The sequence below is a fragment of the Ornithodoros turicata genome, chromosome 1, assembly GCF_037126465.1.
Source record: "Ornithodoros turicata isolate Travis chromosome 1, ASM3712646v1, whole genome shotgun sequence".
NCBI lineage: Eukaryota > Metazoa > Arthropoda > Arachnida > Ixodida > Argasidae > Ornithodoros > Ornithodoros turicata.
Window position 1 is genome coordinate 4,425,842 of NC_088201.1, and position 11,499 is coordinate 4,437,340.

Here is an 11,499-nt window from a genome sequence, read left to right on the forward strand (position 1 = left end):
TTTACAAGTGTGGCCTGTGTTCGATCGGAAAGATAGCACTGGATCCACTGGACAACATCCGGGTGAAGATTAAGTAATGACAGTTTATGGATAAGGCCACAGTGTGAAACAGAGTCCAACGCTTTCTTAAAATCTAGGAAGATGGCGTCTGTTTGTATACCCTGGTCCATATTAGAATGTACGTCCGAGCTTAACGAAGACAGCTGTGTTTCACACGATAGACCCTTGCGGAAACCGTGCTGGTGCTTGAAGAAAAAATTATTATTTTCAAGATGAGAGGAGATAGCCGAATTGATGACATGTTCAAGATTTTTACAGCATATGCTTGTTAAGGAGATCGGACGGCAATTTAAGAGAGGCGACTTGTCGCCCTGTTTAAAAATGGGAATCTCATTACCTTTCTCTCTCTCTCCGCCTCTGTGTGTCGTCTGCTCGCTGGTGTTTGCAAAACCTCGCATCCAAGTGAATGACAGGTCTGCGTTCTTGTGTTCCGGAATACGCAAAGCGTGCACCATCGCAAGGAGCAACAACAACAGATAAATTAATGACGATGAATTGGGGAAATTCGCCACCTGAGGTGCGGCCCACTACCCCAAAAGGCACAATGGATAGGATGAGATGCGTCCTGATGATGAGATGATGAACGACGCTGAATAGGAGTCGATAGTCAGTGGAGTCAGTGGGAGAGCATCAAAAGAACGCTAGGCAAAAACACAACACACAAACACACGACCAGCTCACTTTCGTCTCCCTCCACCGCTTACGCGGAGTTGAAGGGAGACCTAAGAAACTATTAGGCTAGAATTACCCAGAAAGAACGATAAACGTCCCATTCACATCCAGATATCTAACGGAGACGTTCATAGGACGTCCCCCGGACTGCAAAATGAGGAAGAAAGTCTGTCCCCAGGGACGTCGCACGGGCGTAAACGGGACATTCACGAACATCCCTGGGATATCCAAATGTCAAATTCAGTTCTTCCCCAGGATATCCTTGGGACATATTTGGTTTACTGGGAAAGGCAACCAGCCTCTTGAAGAAGGATAATGTCCGCACCCGCCAACTCTGCCCAATCGACAACCTCCACCTGCTTGGCCTCCCTGCTACACTCCCGGACGTTTAAGGTTGCAACACTGAACATAGACATTGAAAGGGAAGGAAATGCAGAGAGTTGAACACTACGACTCATCGTCCGTTTGAGAGTCATCATGCCCTTCGGAGCCGTCGGAGGACACACGTGTACGTTTAGCGACAGAGGCCGGAAAATCCTTATTACCCACGTGCACTATCTTATAGGGTCCTCATCAATCACCGAGCGCTCGGAGTTTGAGGACGCAACACTGTCATCCTCGTCACTGATAACTTGGGTAATCTGGCAGTTACACCCTGCCAGAATGCCACCAACGACAGCATTCGTGCGCTCAACTTGAGAAGCATTTGTTGCATCAAGAGCACCGCCACTCACTACTACAGCTGCGACACTAACAGCACAAGCAGGACTGCTAATGGCGCTAACAACAGGGACACCTGCAACGGTGTCGTCGGTATCCGCATCGTCACCACTAACTGCGTCTCCACTACCATCATTACTGCCAGCACTAACAGCGAGAGGTTCTTCCTCCACACTAACGGTATCGTGAGTCCCTCCCGCTGAACTTACCACTTCAGCCGTGGCACTCTGCTCTGCTAGCGCCTGCACAGGATGCGCTCCAGCGGGAGCAGTTGATAGCACCCCGCTATACCAGAAACACGGGATGCCCATGTTGTAGCCAAACATTCGGATACAGCATGATCCTCACCACAGCGCTTACATGAAGCATAAAACCTCTCGTGCCCAAAGTCACCACAGCGAGCACGCACTCGGACCGCGCAGCGTTTTTTGAAGTGCCACAGCACATACAAACTCGTTTGATACCATCATAGCTGACGGTCAAACGCTTACCACGCACACTTATGAAGTTCGGAACTGGGGTCCGGATTTTCATAAAAGCGTGCTGGTTGCCCGTTTCAATACCCCCTATAGCTCCTTGAGGGAAGGTCTCGCGGGCTACTTTGGTGACAGGACCGTACTCAGTAAGAACGGCCTCCACTGCCACACCAGGGATGCCATCTGGCACTGAGATGACTGAAACTGTGTGTGTATTGTCATCAAGCAAGAGAACAACCTATGGAGGTAGCCTCTTTTACACAAACTCTATCTTACATACCAGATAACAACGCTCCAAAGGGAGATTGCTTTTGTACGTGCCGTACCCTGCGAACAATCCTGTAACTCCGGAAGAGTCCCTACGGGGGGCAGTACAGTCCTAGTGGGGTTACTAGAACTTGGTATGCCACTCACCTTGATCATGAACATGATGATCGTGAACATGATCCTTGCGCTCGTGAACACGCAACCAAGAAAGAGAAGAGACCCCAGTCCTGTTATAGTGAATACCGAGAATCCGCACCTCATTCCTAACAGGGGTCCCGAATGGAGACGGCCAGGAGGGAGTGACGTTAATGAACAGCGCAGCGCTTTTTTCTCTGTTGATTCGTGCATTCGACACTCGACCGTATCTCTCTAAAATAACGAGAACACGACCTATCGAGTCGTCGTTACTGAGGATTAAGGAGAGGTCATCTGCATATGCGAAAAGAGGGAGGTTCCACGAGCCTGGCAACGCGTTATCAAGTACGTGCTTCGAAGTGTTTTATAAGTGTTACGATGAATGCGCCTGTGCGTCGACATAGTCTGTGGCTGCTAGACAGACAGCGTCGACGGTGTGCGTTATTATATCGCAAACAAATCAACAAAATCACCCACTGACTTCTACCGACCAACTTCGGAACCAAATGGATTTCAAATGGATTTTCTTTCTTGTGAAAGATCACAGGATCTTGACTGTCCTGGGAGGCTGGAACAGCGTAGGACAATATGTTCAATGTCCTCGGTTTCGGTTTGACAGGCTGGGCATTCGACCTCCGATCCGCTGAAGATCTCGCTCCTTCTTTTCTGTGGATCATCAGGCAGCCCGTACGAACCTGGAAGAGCAGTGCGCTTTTTCGGTCGCCTCTGTAATGTGGCACTGTATTTGGCCTGTCTTTTAGGGCTTGGTAATGAAAACAAAACAGGCTAGGTGGCGTATGCTACCGCCCGATGCAAAGGGAAGGCCGTTATCCATCCATCCCTCCGTCTAAAAATAGTCCATAGGCAAGTTTTCGAGGGAGCGCTCTCTCTCAACGCACGTGGCAATGAGAGACAAAACAGCGGCCGCACCTAACGTGGCTTGTCACGTGTACCAACAACATGGTCGGCCTGGGAGCCGAAATCGAGATACGTACTACAAATAGCGTGATCACCTTTCCGCGCGGGGTTTGCTATTCATCGCAAACGAAAGATACATCACGCGGGGCGCATCTTGGAGAGGCATAGCCAAGTAGTCAAGATAGAGGTATATTACAGCGCTATAGAGCTCTGTTAACGGGAAGGTATCGGGAACTTGCTACGGTTCTATCCACAAAACCCTCCTCTCCATTCTTCTTTCTTGATCGTCATTCCTCTTATTTTTTTCTTCTTCATCCTTTTCTTTTCTTTTTTATTTTATTCTTCTTTCTTCAGCTTCATTCTTCTTATTTTCTTTCTTCTTCATCCTTTTCTTTTCTTTTTATTTATTTTATTCTTCTTTCTTCATCTTCATTCTTGTCTTTTCTTTTTATTCGTTTTCTTCTTCTTTTTTCATTTTCATTAATTTTCTTTTTGTTGCGGAATAGCAAGCCGACGTCCCGTTTGGCTGACCTTTTCCCCGTTTTTTTTTTTTCCTTTCGTCTAGTAAATATATTCCCCCCCTCTCCTCTACTTCTTCTTCTTCTCTGTCTCCTTCTCTCTGTTGACTGTCGGTTTCGGTGATGCAAAACGAGTTAAAATAATCTAAAGCCAATAAAAGCAGTTTTGACATACTCAGAGATGGGTACGTTGTACCGGAAAGTGTCCAGATTTTTCGGCGTTTCCTGTCCCGCTTTTTTCCCCGATTTTAGTAATATTTTTATCCCGCTAATATCTCAGCTCTGCACATCACCACTCACTTCACAGATCGCGAGGCAGTACTCGTCACTCCAAAGTAGTTGCGCATAGATCAGTGTCATATATAAAAGCGTCAACATCCACATCCACACACACAACAGCTACCGCTGAAATTCGCGTTACACAATAGTAACCGTAATGCATTTTTGTTTTAATGAAATAAAAGACAAGGAGGTCATCAAAAGAGAAAGAGAGAGAGAAAAAAAAAAGACAGAAAGATTCTTATGAAAGCGCTTGAGAATGGCTGAGTGGATAAAAGCACCCACTCCTTGTCCCTTGTCGCGTTGCGTGCCGGAACAGTTCCCCTGAAGTCGGCCCAGGACGCATATACTAACCCCCTGCAGGGGCGGATTTAAGGGGGCGGCGGGGGCGACCGCCCCCCTCTTACGGCTGTGATCCCTATGTAAAAACCCTATCTCCTGGATGATGCTGTGCCGCAAAGCACGAAATTTCCTTAAGACCGCCCCCCCGCCCCCCCCCATGACGGACCCTTAAATCCGCCCCTGCCCCCCTGTGCATTCTCAATCTGTCCGCGTCCGTGCGTCGATTCGATTCACCACAGCATAAGGCGCAACCACGTGAGCAGAAAATTATCAATAATATGTATAAGAGCACGTCTATCTTTTATTATCGTACCTAACTTAGCCACATACAACAGGACAACGATATTCTCAACCTATAGTCTCACCACCTCCCGGATTTCCCAGCCGGGCGTCTGCATCGTTTCTCCTCAAGTCGGCCCACAGAAAGCATACAAAGTCCTCCTGCACCTGTCCTATCTGCATCTATATACATCGCTCGTAGCCACATTCAGTGATGGCCAGTAGTTAACTACATGTAGTTAAACTACTAGTTAAACTGCCTGATTGTAGTCAAAAAGTAGTTATCAACTACTTGCAGAAATGTAGTGTGCAACTACTAGTTAAACTACTATTTCGAGTAGTTAACTACAGTAGTTAGGTTACTGCAGGCGCCAACTATTTCCGATTTTGCCGCAAGCTTTACGGCACGATTGTGCTTCCGACTTTTACCTCGAGCTACTTGTTTGACGAGAACGGAGGTGCAGAGCAGTTGTGCCGTGCTTGTGTACTAAATCTTCACTGCTATATCACTGCTTGTGATTAATATTTAGGTGTCCAAGAACACTATAGAATGGGATTGGTGTTGATGGACAACGTTAAGTAGTTAGAGATGTAGTTAAAATACATTGCAGTAGTTAAAGAAGTAGTTTTAACTACCTCCTCTCAAAAGTAGTTGAACTACTAGTTAAACTACTCCATCGCGAAGTAGTTAGTAGTTATAGTTAAACTACTGTAGAAGTAGTTAGTGGCCATCACTGGCCACATTTGCTTCGCGGTGCTTACAGGCGTTTGACCGAGTGGTTATTATACGATGCATTTGCGGGGTATGGCTCCGCAGGAATTATTGAAAAAACGCGAGTGGTCCGTGTCATGCACGATATAAAATCTCTATACATATACATTCAGCTGTGTTGTTCTCAAGTAATATGTGACCTAAGACGGTATCGCGTTGTCCTGCAAGATGGTGTCAGTTGTAACTCAACCACTCGTGACACCTCAAGAGCGATCCTTTTATCGGTACACCCGAAGTCTTTTCCTTCTTTGTGGGCAGAATTTTACACCCCCGCGAAGTTTGAGCTGGTCGCAGGGATTCAAAATGTTGCGCATCGAAAGACAGCCTTCTTCGCTGTACAGTCAAACTCCTTTACAACGAAACTCAGGGGACAGCAAAAAAAAAAAAAAAATTTGCTGTAGTGGTATTTTCGTTAAAAAGGTGTTCGCTATAAAGGAGTTTGACTGTATTGCAAATTTGCTTCATTACCCCTCTCTTGCTCCTTCGTTTCACTGTCTTTTTGATGCTCCATCGCAAGCCACCATGCAGACATCGACGTTTTCACATAGAGCTACTTTCTCTCTCTCTCTCTCTCTCAGCTATGTAATACAAGTTTTTTGTTTTGCTGACCACTCTTGGAAGGCTAAGCAGACGCCCTTGGCTGGGAGTCCTCCGGTTGAACCCTCTTTCGGGTGCCGCTTCATTGTACAGCGCGCGAAGGCACGCGAGCTAACTTTGGCGGGTTCCAAATTTAGGCGTCCGGCCTCAATTCCTTTCTCTCGTCTAAATTTGATTGGCTTGGCACGCCGCCATATTCGTCGCTGAACCAATGGCGGAACCGCGAGACGTCGTGTCACGTGTGGCAGTCCTGGACCAGTATTTGAAGACGGGCGCCGTGCAGCTCAGTCTCCACGGGGCATCCTCCTCAGTCGTTCTCGGGGTAGCAGCAGCAGCAGATCTACAGACATGGTAAGCAACGTCTCGGATACATCGGGGCCGTCCTCTGGACGTCTTGTGGACCTCGCATGGCTTCCAGCGGCGGCCTGGTGTCTTGTGGTGAACATGAATGGATACGAGTGCTTGCCTCGTAAATGGACCATATGTATTGAAGTTGTGACAATGGGGATGTTGTAGGTGTTGACGCGAATATTTGTTTGTTTGCGTTTGTAAGGGGGACAAAAAAAAAGAGCGGAGGCCGCGATATATTTGATCGGCATGTGATGATGGCATTGAATAGGGTTATCTGGTTCCATAATAATCGTGTGTGTGTCATACCGCGTAGAAACATGTCGTCAGGGTGCTACATATATAGAGCGGTGTAACCCGAGACTATACAGTGGCTCTCCTGGTGAACAACCATCCATAACTTTAGCCACTGCTAAATTTATCGATGACTCACACGAAAAATGCAACCTATCCAATTTACTACCGCAGCTCAGGTATCAAAAAGCACCTTCCTTTCTCCTAGCCTTTTTTTTTTTTATGGATAGGTAGATGCCAAGAGGGACTTTACATTACTGTACATTTGTTTGTCACGTGGCAATTCTAAATGGTGTTCAGTGTCTCGTTGACTAGGGTAAGAGAGTGCTAGCCTTGTAAACGAATCAGTTACTATAGGGCAGATGTTGTAACGATGGACATCTGTCATATGGTCTGCAGGGTTAGCTTATAGTGCGCTTCATTTCGACAAAGTAGAGATCCCCGCAACACACTGCGTCGTGGTTCAGCCGATTTGCCACGCGGCATATACCATATCCCACAGATGGAAGTACTACCGCGTTTATCGTTCTCGGTTGAGATCGCTGATAGAGAGTGGGGGAATTTGTCTCTGGGCACGTCACGCGGTTAGGTTCTCTTTCGAGGCATGGCACCACTCTTGTAAATCTAAAGGACTCCTATCCGAGAGGAGTTCCGGTGAAACCATTTCGAATCTCAAGAAGTAGATGCCTCGTATATACCCGTTTCATTCAGCCGGAACGGGGGGACGGTGAATATATGTAATGGCTAAAGGATGACGACGTCCACCCACAGGGAGACTCCGTGAAGGAAAAGAAGAAGAAGAGCAAGAAGGCAGCGGAGCCCGAAGAGGCTGCCCCCGCGCCTGCTGCCGCCCCTGCTCCCGCGCCTGCCCCCGCCCCTGCCCCTGCCCCTGCTGCTCCCAAGAGCTCGGCCAAGAAACGTGCCGTCCGCAGCACTTCCAACGTGTTCGCCATGTTCACACAGCACCAAGTGCAGGAGTTCAAGGAAGCCTTCCAGATGATAGACCAGGACAAGGACGGTTTTATCAGCAAGAACGACATTCGTGCCACATTCGACTCTTTGGGCAGGCTCACCAACGACCAGGAGCTCGAATCCATGCTCGCTGAGGCACCAGGACCCATCAACTTCACCATGTTCCTCACCATCTTCGGTGAACGCATCACGGGTGTCGATGACGAAGAGGTGATCGTCAACGCCTTCAACATGTTCGACCAGGGCAATGGCACCTGCAAGGAGGAAAAGTAAGCGTTTTTTGCTTCGAGCGCAGCTATGCCCCTCAGTCGCCAGTATTCCGATGGCACGTAGATGTCAGCTTTACTATGACTGAAAATTAAGTCGTCCTAATATGACAGAATACTGGCAAGCTCGTGATTCTGAGCGTTGGGATACCCGTACCATGCGTACCTGTGGCGAGTCAAGATACCACCGACCGCGGATCACGCCAGGTTTAGCGCGGTATACGCCGAAGGATCTGTACTATAGGCGTCCACAAAATTACACAGGGATCAGTTGAGTTTCAATCTGCGCAATGAATCCCACTTTAACCTAAGATAAGTGAAGCCTCGCAAACTTGGTCGGTTTTATTAGCGTCTGTCTCTAGAACGGTTCTCCCATAGGCACTATTCAACCCATATAAATTCAACCAACAAAAAACTGAATATACCCCGATACAGTGATCAGTATCTTAAAGTTTCTCTACCTTAGTCTCAAATTTCGTCACACAGGAGCGTATATACGATACCCAGACCCATAGTTTGAACAGACATCGGGTGTGTAACGTCTGCACACTTTAGGAAAACATAAGGTGCGCAGATGCTGCGTCCTGTCTTAAAATGCACTAGAGTACGCCAATGTGACAAAGATTTCATCTCTGAAGATATTCATTGCTAACCTTACCGCAGGCTTCGTCAGATGCTTACCACTTTCGGCGAGAAGCTCAACGAGCAGGAGGTAAGCTCCATGTTCCCGAAAAAAAAAAGATCACTATCTCACACTAGTGATTATGCACGCAGGCCAACGACGCCTTCAACGAAGCCCCTGTTGATCGTGACGGCAACGTGGACCTAAAAAAATTCGCCTCCATCCTCACCAAGGGAGTCGAAGAAGAGGAAGGAGCGTAGAGCATCACCTGCAATTTTACATCGTCTGTTTAAATTTTCTGCCTTGTACAATTCGAATTCCGTCAATAATAAATGTTCACCATATAACTGTTTAGCCCACGCCACGCTTTTGCATATAGCCCTTCCATCTTTGGAGCACCACCTACTAGATTATAAAGACCACGTCATAGGCACCCCTTCCCAGCGCCGCATTTTTGGAAGGTAGCGGTGGCGCTGCTCATCGTCCCATCTATTGCTTCCTCAACTTCTACGATACTTTGTACTTCAGCTTACCTTAGTGTTTCTGTACAAGCGGTGGATATTCCACAGATGTTTCTTTTTCAGGTTTATTATCATCATCATTCTACGCGTTTTCGTAGGAGCTATTGCCGTCGTCTGCTACGGTAGTCGTACATACGCTTCTGCGCGTTCGGAATTCAAATTACCATCGTCCAATCGTGATGCTGATCTCGCGTGCCGATGAGTAGCGCCCCTAGCGGGCCGTGCGGACAAGCTCCTCATAGGGGTTGCTGATTATGACATGGTCGTTATAATCTAGTAGGTCGTACTCTGGACGAACGCATTCGTCATCGCAGACGAGACTGTATACGAGCAGATGGATCATAGCTGCATGCTATAAAGGAGAAGGTATACTTCCTGACAAGAAACAAACATTTACTTTAATAAGTATAGTCGAATCATTCCAAAGGGCGTTAAATACGTGCAAACTAACAAAGGGCCTGTAGCTATGCACCCTTTAGTTTCGACCTCAGGTCTTTCCAAAAGGGTAGAGCACAAAAAACACAGCCAAGCTCAAGCTCCGTGTCGTCTGCTGTGTTTTGTGCTCTCCCCTTTTGGAATATGGACCCATACCAGCATGCCCGTCTTTCAACTCTCAGGTCTTTCAACAAAACTGGCCTGTTTGCCCAGCAAGCACAAATTTGTAACTCGTCAGGGAGGAGTGGCTAATGTGTCGTCTATATCATGTTACATATCCCGTCTTTCGTATAACACAGCAATACCCAGTTCCAGGAGGTACGACAATTGTGTACGGTCCCTTGGTGCGACCAACGCCACCTAGTAGATCCATAGATCTGTGTGGTACGACCCAATAGGTGTCTAGTAGACACCTATGTATTCGTTCGCAGACAACAAGTATACGGGCACCGGCTCTTGAGAATGGCTGGTCAAGGTTTGGAGTACAATGTCAGCATACAAAGAGAAAAATGGCACTAGCAGCACTGAAAATTGGCCAAATAGAATCCGACCAGTAGTAGACAAGTCGGAAAAAAGTAGACTACGAAATTCACCCGAATAGGTACTATCCTACGTCATACTGGATCTCCTACGCGCCATTCAGTAGCCTCGCCTAGACGGTACGCAGATTGCTCTCCAGCAAAGGACGCCGCCTTGTTTTTCATCAACGTAGGCTAGAAAGGGAAGCTCTTATCCTGCGGCGAGGATTCGCTGCTACGTTTGATGACTCGTGTGGCATATCTGGCTGTGTTTTGCCTGAACCATGGCCAGAACACTCGACACAGCAGTAATGACACCCTTTGCAGACGAGTACAAAAATAAAGAAACACGCCACCGCTCGCTTTCTTCTATAAATGTGTCTTATGCATTTCATGAAACTATATCAACAAGTTTTTCAGTTTGTGCTGCTCTAATGCCAATTTCTTGTTCGCCTCAAGGTAATCAAGAACGCGAGATGGTCTTCCCTACATGCATTACAACCTCCACCGTCATCGGAATGCTTGGACGAGTCATTTCTAAGAAGCGCATCAATGGCTCTCATATTTGTATTTGCCGCACTTCTCAATCTAGAACCATGCACCGTAGCGCTCTCCTCTAGGTTAGGTTAGGTTAGGTTGGGTTAGGTTACGCCCCCCCCCCCCCTCCTGCCGTGAAGGACTTCTGACGCCTTTGTGATCGTGTACTGTAAGGAAGGAAATTTGATTCTTAACCTAATTAAAAAATCCAGTTTTTACTCTAGACAATCGGGTTCCCGAGAGCCATCCTTTGTACAGACGCCGTCAGACTTAACCGTAACAAGCGAGCGCATCGCTGCTGAGTTTGAGACTAGGTGGTCACAGCGCGCATGCAACACAAGCCTGTGGTGGGCGTGAGTGATATGTAGGTGGCGATAACCAACCAACCTATGAGGCGGAGCAGCTGACGTGAGCTGGGCTCAAATCCAGAGGCTTACACACCGCTGCAGTTCACTTTCATGGCGGTTGTACCTTTAGAGCACTGACGCAACGAGCTGATGTCCGAGGCACGAACGAGTCAACGACACATTGTTGTAAGACTTGGAAAGTGCGTAATAAATATCCGTTTAAGCCGCTATGGATATAGTACAAAAAGCAAAATAAGCGTGCTTGTCATGAGGGAGGCAAACAGAAGACTGACATCCTCGATTGGGTAGATTCTAGGCTTTTTTTTTGCCGTTTATTTTTCCCAGACTATGCGTATCGGTGCAGCCAGTCCTAACAACACTTATGTTTTCCTTTATCTGCCTGATTCAATCTAATCTTTATCTGATTATCTCACACACAAAAAAAAGAAACATGAGCGCCAACCGTCATCAACAGTTCACAGACCAGTTCACTGACATCAATTTTGCCCATCGCTCAGCTCAAAAGTGTCAGTAGTGATTATGTAACATTGTAATCAACATTGTTATTTTTATACTTTGTATTCAGCTTTTTTTTTACCCCGTG

General features: G+C 47.2%; 1 protein-coding gene across 1 annotated transcript; it reads left to right on the forward strand.

The window, feature by feature from the left end:
• The first annotated feature begins 6,277 nt into the window (after positions 1-6,277).
• Positions 6,278-8,891, forward strand: LOC135377343 (myosin regulatory light chain 12B-like). Its single transcript, XM_064609697.1, has 4 exons — positions 6,278-6,386; positions 7,449-7,918; positions 8,579-8,627; positions 8,690-8,891. The coding sequence occupies exons 1-4, from the start codon at positions 6,384-6,386 to the stop codon at positions 8,795-8,797; spliced, it is 630 nt and encodes a 209-aa protein (XP_064465767.1). The 5' UTR covers positions 6,278-6,383; the 3' UTR covers positions 8,798-8,891.
• The last annotated feature ends 2,608 nt before the right edge of the window (positions 8,892-11,499 follow it).

What these genes read in the sequence shown, in the direction of transcription:
- LOC135377343 (XM_064609697.1), top strand. An exon ending in GGCACCTGCAAGGAGGAAAA is followed by an intron (nt 7,919 to 8,578) that starts GTAAGCGTTTTT and finishes ACCTTACCGCAG; the next exon opens with GCTTCGTCAGATGCTTACCA. An exon ending in AGAAGCTCAACGAGCAGGAG is followed by an intron (nt 8,628 to 8,689) that starts GTAAGCTCCATG and finishes TTATGCACGCAG; the next exon opens with GCCAACGACGCCTTCAACGA.